Source organism: Emys orbicularis, chromosome 2, assembly GCF_028017835.1.
Source record: "Emys orbicularis isolate rEmyOrb1 chromosome 2, rEmyOrb1.hap1, whole genome shotgun sequence".
Lineage (NCBI taxonomy): Eukaryota > Metazoa > Chordata > Testudines > Emydidae > Emys > Emys orbicularis.
In genome coordinates, this window is record NC_088684.1 from 206,258,359 (window position 1) to 206,282,524 (window position 24,166).

At 44.6% G+C, this 24,166-nt stretch overlaps 1 protein-coding gene across 1 annotated transcript in view; it reads right to left on the reverse strand.

The window, feature by feature from the left end:
• Positions 1-24,166, reverse strand: part of BMPER (BMP binding endothelial regulator) — a 211,904-nt gene that overhangs the window by 15,719 nt on the left and 172,019 nt on the right. Inside the window, exon 14 of the mRNA XM_065399446.1 lies at positions 3,848-3,978. Coding sequence (XP_065255518.1) covers positions 3,848-3,978 — 131 coding nt within the window. The remainder of the gene's footprint in view (positions 1-3,847; positions 3,979-24,166) is intronic.

Below are 24,166 nucleotides of genomic sequence, written 5' to 3' on the forward strand. Positions count from 1 at the left end.
CCTTCTCCTCCTCCGTCACTTCCAACCTATGCGTCCCTAACTTATAACTAAAATTCTTATTAGTCATCCCTAAATGCATCACCTTACACTTCTCACTATTAAATCTCATCCTATTATTTTTACTCCAATTTACAAGGTCATCCAAGTCTCCCTGCAGAATATCCCGATCCTTCTCCGAATTGGCAATACCTCCCAATTTTGTGTCATCTGCAAACTTTATCAGCCCACTCCTACATTCGGTTCCGAGGTCAGTAACGAATAGATTGAATAAAATCGGACCCAAAACCGAACCTTGAGGAACCCCACTGGTGACCTCCCTCCAACCCGACAGTTCACCTTTCAGTACTACCCGCTGCAGTCTCCCCTTTAACCAGTTCATTATCCACCTCTGGAATTTCATATCGATCCCCATCTTTTCCAATTTAACCAATAATTCCTCGTGCGGCACAGTATCAAAAGCTTTACTAAAATCGAGGTAAATTAGATCCACCGCATTTCCTTTATCTAGAAGGTCTGTTACTTTCTCAAAGAAGGAGATCAAGTTGGTTTGGCACGATCTGCCTTTCGTAAACCCATGTTGTAATTTGTCCCAATTGCCATTCACCTCAAGGTCCTTAACTACTTTTTCCTTCAAAATTTTTTCCAAGACCTTGCATACTACAGAAGTTAAACTAACAGGTCTGTAGTTACCCGGGTCACTTTTTTTCCCCTTCTTAAAAATAGGAACCACATTAGCTATTTTCCAGTCCATCGGTACCACCCCCGAGTTTACAGATTTATTAAAAATTATCGCCAAGGGGCTTGCAATTTCTCGCGCCAGCTCCTTCAATATTCTAGGATGGAGATCATCCGGTCCGCCCGATTTAGTCCCATTTAGCTGGTCAAGTTTGGTTTCCACCTCTGATACTGTAATGTCAATCGCCCCTCCTTTATTCCCCTCTGTCCTGCTCCCTCTATTCCTAAGCCCTTCATTAGCCTTATTAAACACCGACGCAAAATATTTGTTTAGATATTGTGCCATGCCTAGATTATCCTTAATCTCCACTCCATTTACATGCTTCAGCGGTCCCACTTCCTCTTTCTTTGCCTTGGCCTAGCCCTGGGCTGCCCTCTGCAATCCCCAGTACCCCTTAGCCTATTACCAGGCCGCAGTCTGGGGCTATCCAGGCTGGAGCTCCCCAGCTCCTCAGCCTTTCCCCAGCCCTGCTCCACCCAGGTACTCTGTCTAGCTCCCTGCAGCCAGGCCCTTCTCTCTCTGAAGGCAGAGAGAGACTCCTGAGCTCTTGGCTCCCAGCCTTCTTATACAGGCCAGTTGGGGCCTGATTGGGGCGTGGCCCAGCTGTGGCTATTTCCCCAATCAGCCCAGTAGCTTTTCCCTTTGCCCCAGCCCTCTGCCAGGGCTGTTTTAAACCCCTCAGGCAGCAGCGGGGTAACTACCCTGCTACAGGTACCAATGTGAGATTTCTAAAGATAACTACAGTGCTCAACCCAAGGTTTAAGAATCTGAAGTGCCTTCCAAAATCTGAGAAGGACGAGGTGTGGAGCATGCTTTTAGATGTCTTAAAAGAGCAACACTTTGATACGGAAACTACAGAACCTGAACCATCAAAAAGAAAATCAACCTTCTGCTGATGGCATCTGACTCAGATAATGAAAATGAACATGCGTCGATCTGCACTGCTTTGGATCGTTATCGAGCAGAACACGTCATCAGCATGGACACATGTCCCCTAGAATGGTAGTTGAAGCATGAAGGGACATATAAATCTTTAGCGCATCTGGCACGCAAATATCTTACAATGCCAGTTACAACAGTGCCATGAGAACGCCTGTTCTCACTTTCAGGTGACATTAGAATCATAGAATCATAGAAATGGAAGGAACCTTGAGAAGTCATCTAATCCAGTCCCTGCACTCGTGGCAGGACTAAGTATTATCTAGCCCATTCCTGACAGGTGTTTGTCCAACCTGGTCTTAAAAATCTCCAACGATGGAGATTCCACAACTTCCCTAGGCAATTTATTCCAGTGCTTAACCACCCTGACAGTTAGGAAGTTTTTCCTAATGTCCAACCTAAACTTCCCTTGCTGCAGTTTAAGCAACATTGTAAACAAGAAGCGGGCAGCATTATGTCCTGCAAACGTAAACAAACTTGTTTTTCTGAGCAATTGGCTGAACAAGAAGTAGGACTGAGTGGACTAACAGGCGCTAAAATTTTACATTGTTTTATTTTTGAATGCAGCTTTTTTTGTACATAATTCTACATTTGTAAATTCAACTTTCATGATAAAGAGATTGCAGTACAGTACATGTAGTAGGTGAATTGAAATACACTATTTATTTTGGTTTATTTACAGTGCAAATACTTGTAATAAAAAAATATAAAGTGAGCACTGTACACTTTGTATTCTGTGTTGTAATCAAAATCAATATATTCGAAAATGTAGAAAACATCCAAAAATATTTAAAGAAATGGTATTCTATTATTTAACAGCGCGATTAATCGTTCGATAGATCACGATTATTTTTTTAATCGCTTGACAGCCCTAGCTACAACCAATCATACCCCCATTTGATAGAGTCATGGCACACTCTACGCAAGCACAGGCCACCACATCAGCCTCACTGGTGGACATATCCTGGCAAGACATCTCTCATGCAGAAATGTGGCGCTCCGCCCACATGTTCATGACACACTATACCATCGCACAAGCAGCAGCAACACACATCCCGTGGGCCAGGCTGTACTGCAGACCACACATCCATTGGAATCCTCGCACCCACCTCTGCACTGATCACTGCTCGTGGAATACACATAGAGACCATCAGTCGAAAAAGAAGAGGTTATCTACCCGTAACCAGAGGTTCTTCAAGATGTGTGGTCCCTATCTGTATTCCACTACCTGCCCTCCATCCCCTCCGCTGAGGACTGCATTCCATTACGGTATGAGGGGGACTGGAGAGGTGTCGATCTGCACGACCTCTTATATCCTCAGCTGGGAGCACGAGGAGATACACAACACACGTGCGGGTCAACGGACACTGCTAAGAAACACTTCCGGATTCAGGCACATGGCACGCATGTGCACCCACATGTGGAATACAGATAGGGATCACACATCTCGAAGAACCTCCAGTTACAGGAAGTAACTGTCTCTTCTCTGTGGAAATAATTACTTGCCATTAAAGCAGTGCAAATCACATGGGAATTTGCCTCAGTGACCAAAATTAATGCACATGAACACTATATATTTCCACCACAGGCTGGCATTCTCTCTCTATATATACCTATAACAGTGGTCCCTAACCTTTTTCCGAGCCATGGAGGACCGTGGCGGCAGAGGAGCATCCGCCGAAATGCCGCCGACAAGTGGCAACGTCAATAGGTGTCGCCGCTGAAATGCCGCCGATGAGCAGCGTCATCCAGAAAATCGGCGGCATTTCAGCGGCGACGCCTCTGGACGACACTGCTTCTCGGCAGCATTTCGGCGGATGCTTGTCCACCGGCCAGTACGCGGGTGCACTTAGACGCCACTTGAGCTCTTGGCACCGCGTTGGGGACCCCGACCTATAACATACCATACGTGTGTGTGTGTGTGTGTGTGTGTGTGTGTGTGTGAGAGAGAGAGAGAGAGAGAGAGAGAGAGAGAGAGAGAGAGTGATTATGTATATTTTATAGACTCACACCTATAGATCAGAACGTAGGCTGGCTGTTTATCAAATTCCAGCCTAGCCATTTATTGATTTCTTTTTTTTCCCTCCAGCATTATAATGATATAAAAAATTACAAGGTTCTTTCCTTCAGACTGTGCATTAAATTGCAACAAAGCGCTCAGAGTATCCTTACCTGCACAGTGCTGCTCAGGTTTCCATTGGACTTTCACCCCTTCTCTCTGACAGGTTCGGGCATAGGCAAGGAATGACTCGCAGTAGCAATTTTTATGAACTGGACACTCACACATATCTGTTACACAGGACCTGCAAAAAACAGCAGAAACAAACCAGGAATAAAAGTTTTGCCAAAGAGCCCTCAAAGTTTGGAATTATTTTTTTATATAATCATATGCAATTTAAAGCTGAAATAACCTGTGCTGGAGAAATGGCAAACACATTGAACACTTTTTACTCCCAAATCCACATAGAGGGTCTAACCTCTGTAGTTCTGCTATATTCTATTCTATATGCTCAGCGCTCTCAATTACATCAATGTCCTACCATGAAGTCATATCAAAGTAGAGAGCCCAGATTATGAGAGTCAAGAACTGCCATGCAATGAGGATCAAAGGTTGTATGCTGCAATTATGGAGCAAGGCAAAGACAATTTGTAGCAAATACAATTTTGTCTTAATAAAGGCTCCATCTCGGCTTTCCCAAAGAATGCCTATTGCAACAACATTTAAGATTAATTCCCAGATTTAAGAGCATTATAAGGAGCAATGAAGACACGCACAGTTACTATGCTACGAAGTCCTCAGGGTTCATGATGCAACTAGAGCGTAGCAAAAATTTTCAGTTGAATAGGAAAGTCACTGAAAAATGCAATTATGGGATGACAAAAGCTATTCATTAATTTGGCTCAAATTTGGCAAATATTTTTGGCCAAATAAATTAAAATTTTGCAAATGTTAAAATATTTCATTTTGACATTTTTTTATTTTTCATTTTGAAATGTTTGGTTTTGAAATTTAGCTAGGAATTGGTTTTAAAGAGATTTACATGTACAAATATCTCAAAAATGTAACAGCTAGAAACCTGAAAAAATAATTTTTTGTTTCAGTGAGAAAAATTGAAAAATGTTAGTTTTGGCTTGAAACAAATCAATTTTTTTTTCTGGATTTTTCAGGTCGGCCACCAAACCCTAACAAAACACGAAAAAAACAAACAAACAACCCAAAACAAAAAGCCACAAACTCCCCAAGAACCAATTATTCATTCAGCTCTCAATTCAACCATCTTATTTCACTGAATAATCATAAAACATGGCAGTAAGTAAATCTGCTACTGCACATGTTTGTATACAAAATTAGCTCATCTAGAACATGTGTCAATTTGGCACAAGCTGAAAACACAAGACCTGACAAGAGGCAATGGATTTGCAAAGTTCGCTGTTTGTGTCTGCTTTCAATTGTTGAAGTGTGCTGGAAACATCAAGGGACTGATTTTCAGAGGTGCTGAGCATCCAGAACTCTCTGTGAAGTCAGTGGGCGCCTGTGGCAGTGCTCAGCTTTCTGAAAATAATTTCCCATTTTAGTATTCAGGTTCATCTCCTATTTTGTTTACGTATGATTAAAGTTACGTTTTAGTCATGGGTATTTTTAGTAAAACTCATGGACAGGTCACAGGCCGTAAACAAAAATTCACAGGCCTGTGACCTGTCCATGACTTTTACTAAAAATACCCACCGTGTCTGAAACTTGGGCGGAATTGCTCGGGGGGGGGGGGGGGGGCGCGGTCCAGGGGTGCTGGGGGAGGTGACCCAGGACCCCTGCTGGTACTGAGGGAGGGGTTGGTGGGGCTTCCTACCGGCTCCGTCCCTGCAGCTCCTAGACGGCGGAAGCAGGGGCCAGGGCAGGGGCTCCTCCGCTGGTCCCGCCACAAGCGCCGGCTGCTGCAGCTCCCATTGGCAGGGAACCGCAGTCAATGGGAGCTGCGGGGGCAGGGCCTGCGCGCATGGGCAGCGTGCAGCGTGGAGACCCCCCCGCCCCTCTGCCACCTAGGAGCTGCAGGGTGGCCCTCCACCCCAGGTAAGCACCCCCCCATGCTCCCAAACACCTGCCCCTAGCCCTGAGCCCCCTCCCACACACCTAAACTGCTGCTTCTGGCAGCCCCCTAGCACCAGCCACTGCAGAAGTCATGGAGGTCACAGAAAGTCACAGAATCCGTGACTTCCATGATCTCCATGACAGACTCGCAGCCTTACATATGAGTCACTGAACAAGTTCCCCTTGATGAGTATTGTCCTACCACAGCATGCCTGCAAATCTTCATTGATATCCGAAAGCAGTGCTCTGAATGTATCAAGCACTGTTACTGAATATAAGTGGTTCCATATTCCCCATATCATTTAGGAGGTATATATCTAGGCTTGCCAACTTTCTAATATCTGAAAACTGGACACTACAGCAGGAGCGCAGGAACCTCCCCCCGCCTCTCCCCAAGGCCATGCCCCTGTCCACTTCTCTCTCCCCATCTCTGTCACATGCTGCTTCCCCCTCCCCTTTCCTTGTCCCTCTTTTCCCTCACCAGCTGGGCTCCCTCTGCTCCAGGGCTGGGTCGGGAGATGCAGCCCCTGATGTGGAGCCTGCCTGCCCACAAGATGCAGGTTGGAGGTGGCCCTGACTGAGCAGGGGCTGTTGTGGGTTGATGACCCTGCGCCTCCCTCCCCACCCGCGGTAACCAGACTTTTGGTATGCGGTCAGTACATCTGCCTGGAACTGCACAGGTCCCCTTTCAACCAGACTTTCCAGTTGAAAACCGGACACATGGCAACTAATATACCTCATTTCACAAAGCAGATTCCTGACATGCTATCACAGGAAATTACTGTTGCAAAGAGAGTCTGTTGTATTCCCTGCAGACCAATTAAGATATCAAGATAGGATGCCTAGGAGAGAATAAAACTATTATCCTCAACTAACCTTGCCTTTTCAACTTTTACTATTATGTATAATTATTCATACAATAATTATTATATTATTGATATCCAAGGTGTTGGGGAGTGGGGGAGGTAGGATCATGCTTGCTTACGGCAGGCTGGCTGTTTGCATGCTGAGTTCCCACGTTGAGACTTATAAAATGTTACATTTGAGTCACTTCATCTGGTTTTGAGAACCCAAAAATCACAGAGCTTCCTGCTGTGAGAGTTTCTGGCCCCAGAGAAGAATGCCAGTTCCAACACCAAGCCAGATCAGTTGCCTTAAGTTAAAGATAAGTCTCCCGGCACAAAACTTAATGTGTCTAGATGAACCAAACCCCAAACTCCAGTTTCAAACACCCATAGACCTTGGACTAATTTGGATCCAGATCCAAACAGCTCTAGTTCTTAGCCACTCCTTTCTGCCTGGATAAGGATCAAGCCTGGTATGGGTAGCATTAAATATTCCCTAAGAAAGATAACACACCAGCGTCAGAGTGAACAGTTCTCTAATTTACTCCATTCTTATTGGCTTTCTACTTTCATGAGTTGTATAATCCTGAGACGAGCTGATGGGCCCAATCCTCTGGTTTGGCTGAGGTACAATCACGCAGGGCCCAGCACCAAGGGGTATGTGTCTTGTTGTTGCTTTGTTAATTAATTATTACTGTTGATAATTTTTCTACTTACTTATTTAACAAAACTAAAAGTAAACAAAACTGTATAAAAGTAAATATTCGACTCATCAAAATAGAGACACTTTTTTCTAATGAGATTCTTTATTAACAAAACTAATAAATTAATATTAAAAATTGTTTGTTTACAAAAATCACTTCTGAAGCTACAAGGGAGAAAGTATTTGACGCATTAGATAGCAAAATACAGTCACTACTTCCCTCTCGTGGTCCAAGATGGGAACTCCAGGCAATCCCTTTGTGTGATTGAAAGGGAAGCTTTTTGGAAGAACTTCTTCAGGCAAAAGATGCTTATTCGCTGAGGGCTGAATGATTGAGAGAGAATAGGGTAAGTACTCTGGGTCAGTTTTAAAAAAATTGTTTTTCTTATTTGTCAGTAAAATCCTTAATTTCAACCTTATTAGATTCCCATTGGGAGTTTGTGTTTTTGTTTGTTTTGTTTTAGTTATTGAAACTTCCCCTGCCACACAACACAAGCAGCATGCCTCCACTCCCTGCCCAGAAAAAAAACAGTAGATTCTTGACTGCAATTTACAAGTTCTAATGGTGATCAGTGTAAAAAAAAAATCTTTATGATGTAGGTACTGTATTTTGTTTTCTTTTTAAAAATTTTCTGCTGAGCCATTTCCTGCACTCCAGTGAATGGCTAATTTCAAAGTTCTGCTCACCTCCTCCATCCCCTCTTTGCATCTCCTCTGATTCTGTCAAATAAATTAGAAGACACTAATAAACAGGTATCTATAGGTATGTATCTGGAGGCTTAGAGAGTGTCCATGCCCTACAACTGAAGCCCAGTTTCCCTCAAAGAAACACCATTTTCTTACGATAGTATGTTCTCTAATAATGGAACATTTTGACTTTGCTGTCCTCTGAAGTGTTCCAATTCTATTCCAAGATAAAAACTTTTGTTTAATTAGAGTTAAGACTGAGGGTATACAGAAACAGTCCAGGACATTTTGCCGACCAGGTCAGAAAACCTTTTTGGTGTCCCTCCCCTATTCAACTAGAGCAGCCAAGTCTAAATAAATAAATTAAAGGCGGCCAGTCAATCAGTGGAGCCCCACACACCCAAGTGGCACAGCAGTATGTCTAGAAGTTGGCACCCAGGCTGATGGCCATGATTGCCTGCCCTGGACCAGCCCTGAGAATATATATAAATAACCTAAAATAAAAACATTACAGACATATTGTAACATTCCCCTAACCAAGCTCAGGAAATTCAGAGTTAAGGTTACACTTAAAAAAAATCCAAATGTGTTAGGTAAGGAAGTGCAGTAAGGCAACCAAAACAGCCTTAACTCTGCGCTGTAGTGACACCATGCGATAAAAAAAATGATTATGATAAAGGCATTTTAGCATTTGTGGTCCTAAATTAGATTAAACTGATTTAAAAGTCACATTGGGTTTTAAACATATATCTTCCCCCGCCCCCAGCTCCCTAGTTTCACCACCTTTAGCAGTAGGACAAAATCCTACACAGGGATCAAAAACTGCACAACATGGAAACATCTCCCTGATGACACTACGGGTGCTTCAGAGACACACACTGATTGAAACAGCAGGCACACTGCCCTTATGTGAATTGATGTAATTAGTTTATTTTTGGATAATACAAATAACCACCTATTGTCAAACCACCGGGCACTTGTGTGATTTGCAAGAAATGTTGTGTCCAAAATCATGAGGATGATCTCTGTAAGTGTCACAGCAATCCTGAATTCAAATAGGGAGGTGAAACTCCTCATTCTGTTCCTATAACCTTCGGTATAACCTGCAGTGTTCTCCGACTTCAGTTTGGGTGTGCTGTTCTTCAGAAAGGAACCTTCTTGATAACAAGGAGTGATTAACTAGTTTGTGGGCTTATGTAAATAATGGACTGGTGCCGCCACGGCTGAAGTGGGACTGATCAATTTAGAAAGATACACCCCTTCTCTTGCCTTCTACAGCTGAGATTGCAGTGGAATGCATCTTTAGGTCTACCAAGTACAGAAGTGGTATTATACAGGGCGAGAGAAAAACTAAATAGAGCCCAGAATGAACAGACAACAGGACTTCAAATCTGCTTGCATTTTGTTCAGGCTGAGGAAGAAGTGGGTTCATTCAGGACCTAAACTCTTTTCTTTTCTGCCTTAACTTCCTATATTGAGGATACTTCAGAGTAAACTGGGGCCCTTTTCAAATCACTGGCCTAGAGCAGTTGTTTACTCTTTTGCTGGGGACCAATATCTGAAACTGGATTCCTTTTGATGCCGTATATAGTGTGTGTGTGTGTGTGTGTGTGTGTGTGTGTGTGTGTGTGTGTAAAAGAGAGAGAGAGGGAGAGAGAGATGGTGCTAATAGGGTGTGTATAATCACAAACTGTTGCAAGGGGAAATCCATGAAAGTGAAGGCATCCGGCAGCTGTCGGCCACACCCTTGCATTAGACAGCCCACATTGCTCCCACATCTTCAAAGCAAACCAGAGAAGTGCACTTCTTCAGCTAAAGGCCTTTTTCACATTAAACCATGGAAAGTGTCCAAGTCCCAAAGAGGGCAGAGAAATGAGTCCTATGCTAAATGTACTATTAAAAAAAAAAAAGAACAGAACAGAAGAGCAGCGCAGTGATTGCTGCTGCCTCTTACAATGCTGGGCAGTATTGAAATTGCAGATGTTTGGTGTTTTTCAGTGAACATCTGCAGTTCCCTTTACTTCACAGGGAACAATCAGTAAAAAAAACCAATCACTAGGAGAGAATGTCTTTTGCATTTAATATTTTGCTCCTTTCCTTTCACAACACTGATAGGATGTAGCACATATGAAAACATATCAGAACCTCCAAGCAATGACACTGCATAGATGAAAGGCAACATAAAAGTCAAGTTAAAAGACATGAACATTTTGGATTTAAAAACAGATACCAGCCATCTTGAAGGCCTAAATTTTAAACACTACATTTCCTTTACAGTGTGTAGCCTTCCATAATCTAACCCACACCTCAGTTAGACGGGTGGAAAATGGGATTACCCGCACATTTATAAATTGAGAAGACTGTTCGAAGAGCCACCATTTCAAAGACATGGATCATTCAGCAAGCCTAGCATCCTGTGAGATAGTTGTCTTGGGAGAACTCCATTTACTGGACTGCAAAATCCAAGATTTAGTGGCTGTCTCACCTAATTTAACACCAGCAGTGAAGACATCCAAAGTCTATATGGCAGCCAAGCAAGTAACTCTGCCTTAATCACATTTCAATGCTCACAGTTCAGCAGCAAGATGCAGGAGTTTTTTCCCTGATCCACAATGAGACCTCATTTTTCTTCCCTCATAAGGAAAAAAAGAAAACAAAATGGTTTCTATCAACATCAACATTGTTTTAAAACTGTTATAAGGGTTTGGTGGGTTTTGTTTTTGTTTTAAACAAAGGCCTCTAAAAGGTTTTCATTATTTGTTGTTCCCAAGTACTGTATAGAAGGAACCTCAGAAGGGAAGAGGATGCCACACCCCAAAATATAATAGAAATGTTCACTCTTTCGCTTTTATTTGTGTAAGCTGTGTGTGTATGTGTGGTTTTTCCCTTTTCCTTTTTGGGTGTGTATGTGGGGGGGACGACAATTACTCAAGTCTGAAGCTTGGTATTTGGAGCTGGAGACACTTATTTCTTGAGTTTCTTTCAGGAAGATACTGACACTAACACCAGAGCAGCAAATAACTCATGGGAAAGGTAAAGTTGGAGCCTGAGCAAAATACATTAGATCATTCCGAATACATTCAAAACACCTGCCTAGGGAACAGATCTGCCTAGTACGCTAAAGATTAGTCATTTTTCATCGGTCATTTCTTTCAAGACTAGAGTGCCAGATCTTTATCCCATCTGGGCAGCTCCAACACTGCAGAACAGTATAAACCAGACTTAAATCAAGCAACTGGGGTGTGGCAAAGTGACTCGCTAGCCAGCACATCACCTTGTGGCTAGGTATGGCGTTCCAAGGTTTCTTCTCTGTAGTCCTGTCAACCAGATCTACTGGTGGTCCCCTTTTGCCCTGGGACTTTGCCCTCCAGCCTGGTCTCACCCCCTTCGGGGTAATCCCAGGGCTTCACACCAGGTCGACAGCCCTCTCCAGGCCCAATATTCTTTCTGTCCCCTTGTGTTTGGGATCTTCCCAGTGAGGCTGCAGGGAAACTGAATCCCACCCTCTACCCTGGGTTCTAGACCAGGGATCCCTGAAGTAAGTGGTTAAGGGCACCCTGGTCATGATTCTTTCCTGAGCTACTTACTACGTCAGCCTGCTTTCTCCTCAGGGAGCTCAATTTCTCAGGTGGGTGGGTGGGGTTGTCTGTCCCAGGGCTCAGCAGTTTCTCTTTGAAATCTGGTCCTGACGTTTTTTTGCTGTAGGATGGCTACCTTTAAATCTGTTATTGTGTGTCCAGGGAGACTGAAGTGTTCTCCTACAGGTTTTTGTATATTGCCATTCCTAATATCTGACTTGTCTCCATTTATCCTTTTATGTAGAGACTGTCCAGTTTGGCCAATGTATATAGCAGAGGGGCATTGCTGGCACATGATGCCGTATATTACATTGGTGGACGTGCAGGTGAATGAACCGGTGATGTTGTGGTGATCTGGTTAGGTCCTGTGATGGTGTCGCTGGTGTAGATATGTGGGCAGAGTTGGCATCGAGGTTTGTTGTATGGATTGGTTCCTGAGTTAGAGTTACTATAGTGCGGTGTGTGGTTGCTGGTGAGGTTGGCGAGTTGTCTGTGGGCGAGGACTGGCCTGCCTCCCAAGGCCTGTGAAAGCGAGGGATCGTTGTCCAGGATGGGTTGTAGATCACTGATGACTTTATAAAAAGTCCTTTATAAAAGGATAAATGGACACAAGTCAGATATTAGGAATGGCATTATACAAAAACCTGTAGGAGAACACTTCAATCTCCCTGGACACACAATAACAGATTTAAAGGTAGCCATCCTACAGCAAAAAAACTTCAGGACCAGACTTCAAAGAGCTTCAGTTCATTTGCAAATATGACACCATCAGCTCAGGATTAAACAAAGTCTGTGAATGGCTAGCCAACTACAAAGTCACAGAGCTCAGCAACCAGTTGTGCTGTGGCATCATCAGGGATACTGTTCCTGACAGCTTGTATTCCATCTGTGTGTGGGATGTTTGTGTAGAGATCCTCCACATCCATGGTGGCTAGGATGGTGTTTTCTGGAAGATCACCAATGCATTGTAGTTTTCTCAGGAAATCAGTGGCATCACGGAGATAGCTGGGAGTGCTGGTGGCGTAGGGTCTGAGTAGAGAGTCCACATATCCGGACAATCCTTCAGTGAGAGTGCCAATTCCAGAGATGATGGAGCGTCCAGGATTTCCAGGTTTGTGGATCTTGGGTAGTAAATAGAATAACCCCGGTCGGGGCTCTAAGGGTACGTTGATTTGTTCCTGTGTTAGCGTAGGGAGTGTCCTGAGTAGATAGTGCAGTTTCTTAGTATATTCCTCAGTGGGATCTGAGGAAAGTGGCCTGTAGAATTTGGTATTGGAGAGTTGTCTGGCAGCCTCCTTTTGGTAGTCAAACCTGTTCATGATGACAACAGCATCTCCTTTATCAGCCTCTTTGATTATAATGTCAGGCTGTGGATTGCATTGCGTTCTGCACGACTTAGGTTATGAGGCAAGCAATGTTGTTTTTCCACAATTTCTGCCTGTGCACGTTGGCGGAAGCATTCTATGTATAGGTCCAGACTGTCATTTCGACTCTCAGGAGGAGTCCATGTGGAGTTCTTCTTGTGCTGTTGGTGGGAGGGCATCTGTGTATCAGTGTGCTGTTCAGTGTTATCTTGAAAGTATTCTTTGCCTCTGGAAATTTCCACTGCATGCATCTGACGAAATGCATCACCCACGAAAGCTTATGCTCCAATACATCTGTTAGTCTAAAAGGTGCCACAGGACTCTTTGTCGCTTTTTAAAGATAGCTGTGACTCTCTCCCATACTCTTTTCTAGGAGCAGAGGCTGAGAGATCTATACCTCCCTAGGCTGGGGCCTTCTGAACTCCACTTCTCCTTTTCAAGGCTCCTCCTCCAAGACTAGGGTGACCACATGTCCCGATTTTATAGGGCAGTCCCGGTTTTTGGGTCTTTTTCTTATATAGGCTCCTATTACCCCTCACCCCCGTCCCTATTTTTCACACTTGCTGTCTGGTCACCCTCTCCAAGACTAGCATGCCTGTAGGTGCGTTGGGGCAAGGCTGCTTGCTTCTTAACCCCTTCTTGCCTGGTGTGGGGTTTGTACACCCATCACATAGGGATTCCTCTGAAATGGGGGAATCCCCAGGTGGAATAAAGCCAGCATAACTGAATCTTCACCTCCCCTTCCTGGACCCCCAGTCACCAGGTTGCTGAACTTATTCCCAGAAACCACTGGGAGTGTGGGAGCATAAAGACTTCATGCAACCCCTCTCTCCTTGAGTCCTGTGTTGAGCACAGCTTGGCCAGATCTGAAAACTGCAGCCCAGAGATGTTTACTGTAGGGAGCGCTCATTCTTTTTAAAAGGGGCATTGGCTATAATGTTTGAGACTGTTTTGAGAATGTTTGAGAATGTTTGCAACTGTTCCTGGGAATTCCAGGTTGCAAAGGAAGCCTGTGGTTTATGGGTTACAGTAATGGGCTAGGAACCAGAAGGATCTGGGATTCAAACGTATCTAAACTGTGGACTTGCTATGTGACCTTGGCTAAGTTACTTGAACTCTTTGTGCCTCAGACAGCCCAGCTGAAAAATTTGGTAAGATGCAGAATCTCACTGAAAACTGGATGCTGCATCTGAGCTGAAGTTTCCTGGGCATGTGTGTTACACGCATACACTTTCTACAGTTCTAAAGTAATTTTCTGCAAATGCCAAGCTTCCTGTTCCATATATATATTATATAATATATATATATATTATATATATGGAACATACACACACTTGGCACTCTGAGTTAGAAGATGCCCCTGTTCACCCTTCCACTGCCAAAGGATCCTTTCAAATAGGTTCGTTAAAGGAGTTTTGTAATTTGGGGTATAAGATGCTTCAAATTCAATGATTTTTTTTTAACCTTCAAAGTACTGGAAAAAACCTAAAATGCATTTTGGATTTCTCAGCACATACCATTCCTTTCAAAATATTTCTGGGTGTGCAATTTCAGAACCCACCCTTCCCATCTAAAATGTAAGAAAATATGCTATTTTTCAACTCAACGCAATAAATGCAGGTCAGTGTAAAACCTTTCAAAGTTATACTATGCTGCACAACATCCCTAAAAACCTACAGTATGTGCTGCTAAAAATATTAACCAAAGGCTTTTTTGAAAGTGCCAAGAACTATTATACATGTATTATTAACCTTTATACAATGAGAACTCTGAGCCAGATTTGCTTTTTATTGCTTTAAACAACAATACTCCACATTAACCTTATAAAATGAATAATGAAATGCCCTGGAACATTTTCTAAAACCACACAAAATAAAGTTCTCAGGATTGCACAACCCTAACACGCACCTCAATCTTCCTTGAATCCGGAGCCAGTGTTAAAGGCAGTTAAAACAAAAAAGAAAAAACAGCCTCTCATTTCCTCACAATATTCTCCCTATGATGCACTGGGCGGGCTTTGTCTGTCTTGTGCTAGAAAGCCACTTGGGCTGCTGTGTCCTAAAAATCCAGGTTCTTGAAAAGGAAAGCCTGTATAAAAGCTCTTCAGTAAAAAACACTTGAAGTTGGGCTGAAGAAGACAATCAGGTCTTACACTCAGCCTCAGGCAGAATGCCTGCCTGACTCGGTCAGAATGTTTTCTGGAACTGCAGGAAAACGCACAGTACAGCAGCAGATCCACCACCTTTTGAAACGGTCCATCAGGCACTTACTTCCATGCCAGCCAGCTTCATCAGCTGGAGTGCAGAAAGTCTGGGGCCACGGTCCCACCCTCACTTCACCCCTGTTCAGGACACAGGAAGCATTTTGTGCCCTCTTCCTCCTTGTGTGTATTGGTGTAGGGCTGGTCACAATCTAGCTCTTAAAGTGATAAACATCGTAAGGGGCTCCTCATTAAGAACATTTTTGGACTAGAGTAAGCCAATAGAGTTCATATCTTAACGTCTTTCAGACAAGGGGCCAATAGCTGGGCACTCTGCAGCATGCCAGTCAAATCCTGCTTACCTTAATCTTGTTAGCAGTATTCATACAAGTAGTCCCATTAATTTCAGTGTAACTAATGCAAACAGGATTTGGCCCTCTGAAGTCATCTACAACCTAGATGTGTGGTTGAGATGAAGAATAAAAGGACCTTAATAAATCTGCTTTGGAGCAGGCATCTCCCTGATCTTGTTACAGAGAGGCAACATGCATAGGATATGTAGACCAGAATAAAGAAAGAGAAGGGAATTTTATGATTCCCATCTGCAATACAGGAACTCAGTGTCTGCAAACCACATACCATTTTTGCTAATTCACATCTGTGTTCATCTGTTTGCAAATATATATCCTAAAATGTGGTAAAAATTGCTCCAATGTTATGTCTGGTAATGCAGATAATGATGAGCATGTCCATCTGTAAAACCACATGGAGGAAAAATGATAGGAGCATTGCATATAAAAGCATATTTGAGTTCAATGATAGAAATGATAGGTCAGCTCTTAAGGATCTTTCATAGGACCAGGCATACCCCTTTCTCACACCTGACAGCCTACTGGTACTTTCTCGTCATCACTTTCTCATTGGGGGTATAACGGAGATTGTAATAATTGCTGGAATCTTCTGGCCAAACCTGCCCACCCCCAACAACCCCCCAAAAGCAATTATTTTGCAATGTTTTACCTGTCAAAGTTAACTATTACTTATTCTGCTGTCTCAGGGTCTTAGATTACATATATATGTATATGCTCAACACTAAGTCTGTTATTACAAATTGCATTGCAGATGCAGAGCCACTGCATTATAATGAAATTTTCAGTCTCCTCTGCCATGGAAAAAATCAATGATATTAAGCAGCCTTGGAAGTACATAATATGTATCACTTCATATTTTTCTCTTCGTCTTGGCTTGATTTTTAAAGAGGGCTTAGGTTTTTTGCAGGTACAACTAGAAGCTCTTTTTTTTAAATCATGCTATCTAGAGAGAGAGAGAGAGAGAGAGTAAATATTCATAGGCATAAAAAAAGAATTTTTTCACACTCTGCAAACATAGTGGAAATCAATCAAGTATTATCACTGCACCAGTTATTCTACTAGTTAGAAAGCTCATCAGTGTATTGGGCCGCCTCATTTGAAAAAAGATGACAAAAGCCAGAGATTTTTTCAGGATTTTTCTAAACAATTTTTAGAGCCTCAGAAATTGCTGGGAGATTTTTAAAGCCACAGCTCCAGTGAAATATAAACAAAATAAAGAGATTATTGCTATAGTGAGAACACTGCAAAGTTTAGATCCTCTATTTAAAAAAAAAAGTCACAATAGATCATTTCCTTATTCACATTAAAAAAACCCAAAGCGCTGGTACAGTATAACTAGGCACTACAACTAGGTCCGGGCACTCTGCTCGGGGGGAGGGATAGCTCAGTGGTTTGAGCATTGGTCTACTAAACCCAGGGTTGTGAATTCAATCCTTGAGGGGGCCATTTAGGAATCTGGGGCAAAAATCTGTCCAGCCCAGCTTTGAGCAGGGGGTTGGACTAGATGACCTCCTGAGGTCCCTTCCAACCCTGATATTCTATGTATCTGGAAGTGCCCAACAAAAAATATATCACATCCAATGAAAAGCAAAATGAGAGCAAGGTGCAGGAACTGTTTCCAAAATATAAACACAACAGAAGTTATCTTCAGCTTCTGATGATGATTCACTGTGTTCCTATCCTAGGAGGTCTTGTGATATTAATAATAATAAACAGGCTGTCTAGTTTAAAGTCTCACAGTCTTAAACTCATTAAGCACCCTCCCTGCCTTAACCCACACAAAATTAATGGCAATCAAACTTATTCTTCCTCTAGGTGGCCGCAGAGCATTTAAAAAGCCATGGTCTCCAGCTGGAAATTCTATTTAGAAAGCTATTTTCTTTCTGTAGGTAGGCCCTGCTCCTGCTCCAACTGAAAACAACAGCCAAATTCCCAGTGCCTTCGCAGGAGCAGGCCCATAATGCATTTTAAAAGATGTTTCATTGTTTGTTCTTTATTACAAATATTTGACTGAAAACAGGACCTTTTATTATAAGAGTCCGTCTAATCCTGCTTACCTGAATTCTAATCCTCAACATTTGTGTGCTCTATTTCTGACTGGTTTCCGGTAGGGTCTTGGGCAAGTCACTTAATCTCTCTGTGCCTCAGATTCTCCAATTTTAAAATGGGGATTATAATCAGGGCCGCCCAGAGGATTCAGGGGGCCTGGGGTCTTCGGTAGCAGGGGGCCCCCGCTGCTGAATTGCCGCCGAAGACTCGGCACTTCGGTGGCGGGTCCCGGGGCGGAAGGACCCCCCGCTGCTGAAGACCCAGAGCGGAAGAAGCTCTGGGAGCCCAGGCCCCGTGAGAGTTTTCCGGGGCCCCTGGAGTGAGTGAAGGTCCCCACTCCAGGGGCCCCGAAAAACTCTCATGGGGGCCCCTGCGGGGCCCGGGGCCTGGGGCAAATTGCCCTACTTGCCCCCCCCCGGGCGGCCCTGATTATAATACTTATTTACTAATCTACTTCCCTGTGGGGGTGTTAAACTTAATTCATGGCTACACATGAAGCACACTGAGCACCTTAGATTAAAGGTGTGCATGTGGTACCAACTTGGCAGTAGTTTTTTTGCTCCCATGGATTTTTCCACAGGTGGGGAGCCTTAGGGCCCATGTGATCAAAAAATCATGAGCAGATTAACTCTCTGAAAACAAAGATCCTGTTTTCATGCCAATATCCCTAGCAAGAAGAGAGGAGAGAACAGGAAAAACATAAAATACAGTATGATAAATAGAAGGACTTTTTTTTTTAATAGGATCTTTTCAACATTTTCCATTAAACTTTGGTTCCTTGCAGTGCAAGTTTTGGAATGCAATTCCTTCATGCCCTCAGGGTGGTCTGCATTTTATTATGTTAGCATGGCAGCCCAGTTCATTCCTAGCAGAGCTACTGTGTGTGAAACATTTCAATCTAAAGCCAGATTGGCAGGAGTAACAGCCACATCTAATTTCTGCCACTGATTTTCAGAGCAAGAATTTAACTGGTTTTTACCACATGCAAAAGAAGTTTGCTTTTTGTGGTTGTTAAGTGATCACCTCACAATGGGTACAGTGCTGGAGAACAAAGCTGAAGTAACATTTGGATGTATCTAACCTTATCCACATGGTGGCTACATCTCAAATGGGATACCAACAAGCCCACACACAGAGAAGAAGAGGAAATAAAGTCTATGGGTCAAGGGCAGGTGAGCTAGAATCAGGAGAAGTTGCTGGAAGCTCATTCCCCCCTTCCCCGACACACACCCCGCTTATTGATACAGTTTATAGCCAGGGTTTGGATAGGTGCATTGGAGAGGGAAGAAATACCAACAAGAGCAGCTCTGGAAAGGCAAGTCTGGGTGGGATGAGGGCAGGGCCATGTTCCTGGCTCCTGGACACCAGGCAGTGTTGGGAGGGAGTGTTGGGTAAGTGCTGGCTACGTTCACCAAGTTCCACCCAGAACAAGGTTGAGGTCATTAATGGGGTTCTAGGAGGTCAGAAATTTGTAGTGCCATACTGGTTCTATGGATAAAAAGAGGGCTTGGTCTCCAGGGCTGCGTTTCTTGAAAACTTCATAAGCACCAATAAAAAAATTCATGAGCACTTCAGGAAAATGTTAAAATAAGGGGGAAATTTGCCAGTTCTTTACCATTCAATTCATGTGTGTCTAGGAGTTTAGAGTTTTAGGGGCAGAGTGCCAGCCAGTGTGAACTGTCACAGTTCCACAGCAAACGGTGGTAACATACACCCGCTGATGGCTCTCCCATTTCATTTTTTAAGACTCATTAAAAAAAAAGCAGCTACAATTTAATGTTCTTGTGGGGCTGGAAAGAGGAATGAGCAGATAGGTAGGTTTGGTGGGGCAGGAAGAGGGAAATGGGACATATTTCATAACATGAGAAAGAGTAAAGCAAAAAAGAGGAGAATGAAAGGCAAAAGGATTTCCTTGTTAAGGGCATGAACCTAAGAGTTGTTAAGCATCTCTCTCTCCAAGTAAACCAGTCAAGTCAAAAAGAGTTTGAATTTGGTTTGACTAGGGTTAGTTGCTGGCAGAAGATATTGATATAGCCAAATGTGAGGCAGCTTTTCTGACTGGAAAGCTAGCAGACTACCATCTCTTTAAGGCATTGATATTTGTAATGCCTAGGCTCCAAGGTACAATTCCAAAATGTGAAGAATGTGACATTAATGTGATACTAGCAGAAGAGGCAGAGTCCTAAGAGTCAAACACCACGGGAACAAAAGACACAGAAAGAAATGGAGGTTAAAATAGAAAGGCCCATAGTAAACATCTGCAGATGTAGTTGTTTGTGGTGAGGGCTGAACCAGTGAGGAGGAAAGCACACACCCATTTAGCATCTAGCAGCCCAAAAAAGAAAACCAACACGACTGGTGTAGAAATATTCTTTGAGATCAAAAGTCCGGCAGCAATAAAATCTGCCTCTTGTGTTGAAAAACGTAGATGGAAGGAGGAGGCACACTCTAACTCATGGGAACATCTGCTATAAGAAGCAACTTAAGTAACCATCCCACAACATGGGAGAAACATCTGCAGTGTGTAGACCACCAGCTGTGCAGGAATAGCAATACTTCGAATATCTACAGTGCCTTTCCTCTGAGTATTGCAAAGCATTTTCCAAACAAGTTGAGCTTCACAACACCACTGTAAGGTAGATATTTAATGGAAGGATTTTTTTCATCCAGCACTGAAATGCAGCTGGCTCGGAGTGAAATGCAACACTTGTTTATCAACACACAGCACAACCAAACTGTTTTCAGAAGAGGAAGTAAGGAAAGTTCCATAGTTAATTCAAACCGCAGGAGAAATTCAGGTAGGGCAAAATGTAATTCCTAGAACTGAAATTTAGCCATGTTATCATGGATATTAACTCCTTTCTGCTAGGGCTACCATATGTCCAGATTTCCCCGGACATGTCCGGCTTTTCGGTCTATAAATAGCCGTCCGGGGGGGATTTTTAAAAATCTAAAAATGTCCCGGATTTCCCCCCGGTCGTCTATTTATAGACAGAAAAGCAGCGGCCAAGTGCTGCTGGGCACCCAAAGCCCCTTCCCGGCTCCCCCCATCCCCTGCAGCCTTACCACGCTGTCCGGCCCCGCAGCTGTCTTCACCCTCCTCCACTCCCCTGAACGCTCTGCCCACCTGCTCCTCCCCCTCCCCTGCTTCCCGCGAATCAGATCTTTGCAGGAAGTCTGAAAAGAAGCAGGGGCAAGTGGGAGGCAGCAGCAGGGAAGCTGGGGCGGAGGGGCGCGAGGAGGAGAGCTCCGGGGAGGCGCGGCCCGGGCCGAGCGGCGCCCGGCGGCCCCAGCAGCTCCGGCCCAGCTCGGGCCCCAGCGGCTCCGGCCCCAGGGCAGCGACCCCAGTTCCGGCCGAGCGCGCCAGCCCGGCGCCGGCCGAGCACCCCCAGCCCGGCCTGGCTCGGGCCCCAGCAGCGCCAGCCCTGGTTCCGGCCGAACACACCGGCCCAGCCCCGGCCAAGCACCCCCGGCCCGGCCCGGCTCGGGCCCCAGCAGCGCCGGCCCCGGCGGCTCGGGCCCCAGCAGCGCCGGCCCTGGTTCCGGCCGAGCGCGCCAGCCCAGCCCTGGCCGAGCACCTCCGGCCCAGCCCCAAGCCCCGCAACCCCGGCCGGAGTGCAGCCCGATTCCTGGGCTCTTTAAAGCCGGCCCTGGTCAGGGGACAGGGAGGGGGGGTTGGATGGGTCGGGAGTTTGGGGGTGGGGGCTGTCAGGGGGGCAGGGGTGTGGAGAGGGGTTGGGACAGTCAGGGACAGGGAGCAGGGGGGGTTAGATGGGTCTGGGGTTCTGGGGGGGCTGTCAGGGGGGCAGGGGTGTGGAGAGGGGTCGAGGCAGGCAGGTAGCAGAGGGGGTTGGATGGGTCAGGAGTTCTGGGGGTCCTGTCAGGGGGCGGGGAGCAGTTGGCTAGGGCATGGGAGTCCCTGGGGGTCTGTCTGGGGGCGGGGGTGTGGATAAGGGTCAGGGCAGTCAGGGGACAGGTAGGGTCGTAGGGGGTTCTCAGGAGGGGGCAGTCAGGGGACAAGAAGCAGGGAGGCTTAGATGGGGGTGGGGTACTAGGGGGCAGTTAGTGGCAGGGGTCCCAGGAGGGGGCAGTCAGGGGACAAGGAGCGGGGGGGGGTTGGGGGTTCTGAGGGGGGAATCAGGGGGTGGGAAGTGGGAGGGAGTGGATGGGGGCGGGGCAGGGGCGGGGCTAGAGCGGGGCTCCTCCCCCCCGTGTCCTCTTTTTTGCTTGTGGAAATATGGTAACCCTACTTTTTGCTGTTACAGGAAGTACAAACACAAGTTCTTAGTTATTGGCTTTATGCCATATGACATTTCAAGAAGAGCCCTAGGTATCTGTAACTAGTAAATAGTTAATAGATAAGGTGCCAATAGATGGTGCTCATGAACATATGGCATAGTTTCTAGGCTTTGTAAACCAAGAAAACATTTTTTGCATTGCAAATGGCTCCCTTATTATAGTTCTTTACATCAACCTTTAAAAGGCACTTCCAACATCACTAAGCCTTCTAACCTCATGCTGGGGGCATTGATTCAACCCAGATTTACAGGGAAGAATGCTGTCACTCACCCCACTTCCTACAGTGTTTTGTGTGTTTCTTAGAGTTTTCCTACCTGAGTAATAGCCTGGTCTGACCTTGCTCAGTTTGTGAGAGTAGAACATATGTTACTACAAGGTTGCAGAAAGAAAAGAAGTTGGAGGAGACAACAAAAAGGAGATTATTTATTTAATTACCAGAGACAAGCACCCCATTGAGCAATCTGACATCCACTATCTGCTTCTTAGCACAACCACTTTTCAGGCTAACAGCAATGTTAGCAGAGGAAGCAGTCTGATCGGGATGAGGAAGCTGTAATAGGCAATGTAAAATGCACACCAACTCTCCAACAGATGGTGCAAAGTACTAGTGGAAAAATGTACAAAATATTGTGCAGGAGAAACCATCCTAAATGTTGGCCTCATATCCAAAAAACTATTATATTTAGATCTGACTAGAAGTCCCTTCTGTGTTTTCTGGGTATAGGTGGTATAGGAGGAAGCAGGAAGTTGCTAATACTTTATAAATGCTAAAAGACATACTGGTTCTTTGGATATCAAATGCATCTCACATATTCTGTAGTTGGAAACAAGTTAAACTATTAACTCTCGCACACATATACCCTGTGCAGGGGCAATACCTGGTCTCAGCTCAGCTTCCTCTCTTTTTCCAGAGGTGTTCAGGGAAATTACATTAGTTGGCTGCTTGGAAGACTAAGGCTGTTTGTTTCATGGTTAGTATTTTCAAGAATGCTTAGTGTTGGCCTAACTCTACTCCACCTGAAGTCATCGGTAAAACTCCCACTGACTTCAGCAGCAGAATAGTTAGGCCAATGTTGATAGCTTTTTAAAAATCCCACCGGCATGGAGAAGAATGGTTATACCATGGCTGTATACATATTTTCCTCATCCCATTGAAACAAACAGTTTGTAATGGCTTCCCCCAACCAAATCACTACCTCCTTTTCTCAAGTGATGCATGCTATGTATCTGTACCAGTTCCTAACCCCCTCTGAGCCTGAACAAACACAGGAGCAACTATCTAGCTTCAAATACTCCATAAAATGAACATATTCTTTGGATGAATAAAGGGCCTTTTTAGTGTATTTTCATTTGGTTGTTTTTGTTATTTCTTTCTCTCTTGCATATAGCTTTTCTATGTTTATTTTGTGTATGATTTAACTATATTTTGCAGTTGTCAATAAAGAGATTTTTCTTCATTAAAAATATACTTTACAACAAAATATTAGGAAAGCAGCTCCTCCTCCAGATTTTGCTATATTTGCCAAGATTTAAGTTCCCCTGCAATGGTTCATGACATCACAAATAAAGCTGTGTGAACTTTTATTTGTCCACAGGGGAGTTCATACGAATCTTATTTTTTCCAGTTTTGTTCTCCATATTTGTGTCCTTTGAGTTTCAGTTTCAAACAAACCCCAGAACTCAAAGAGTCAAACAGCTGAAACCACCAGTGTTGAAACCAGAGCATTCAAGTTGAAACTATAGTGTTGCACCATTTCCATTAGGCAGGATGTGATGGCATGGAGTTAATCTGAGCATGCCCCCTTCTTGTCAGGCATGGCACTGCAGGTGAGCACCAGCCTCAATTCCCCCTTACCCAGGGCATACGCAAGTCCAACAGGCTTTCCAGTATTAAAGAGGGCCCTCTACCGAGGGTCTCATTATTTAACTGAAAAGGACAGAACAAAAACAAACAAAAGCTTCACTCAGATATGCCATAGGAAAGCCTCCACCTCTGGGCTAATCAGTCTTATGTCTTGCCCCTCTAGCTACAGAGCACTCTCAGGCTGAATTCCCTGCCCAGCAGAGACCCAAGCTCCAAGCATTGTCCAGATGCCACTCATCCCCGGACAGTGCATCACTCTTTGCTGAGCAAGTCCCTAGTAGCCCCACAGGAGGTCCCACACCCAGTTAGTTTTCCTGGGCTCCTCCAGTCTCTTGCCTGAGAGCACTTTCTCTCTGGACCAGTTCCTTTTTGTGAGCCTCTGCTGTCCAGGGAGACCCCACTGGGAGACACCCGGCAGTCCCCTGAGGGGTGTCTCCCTCTCCT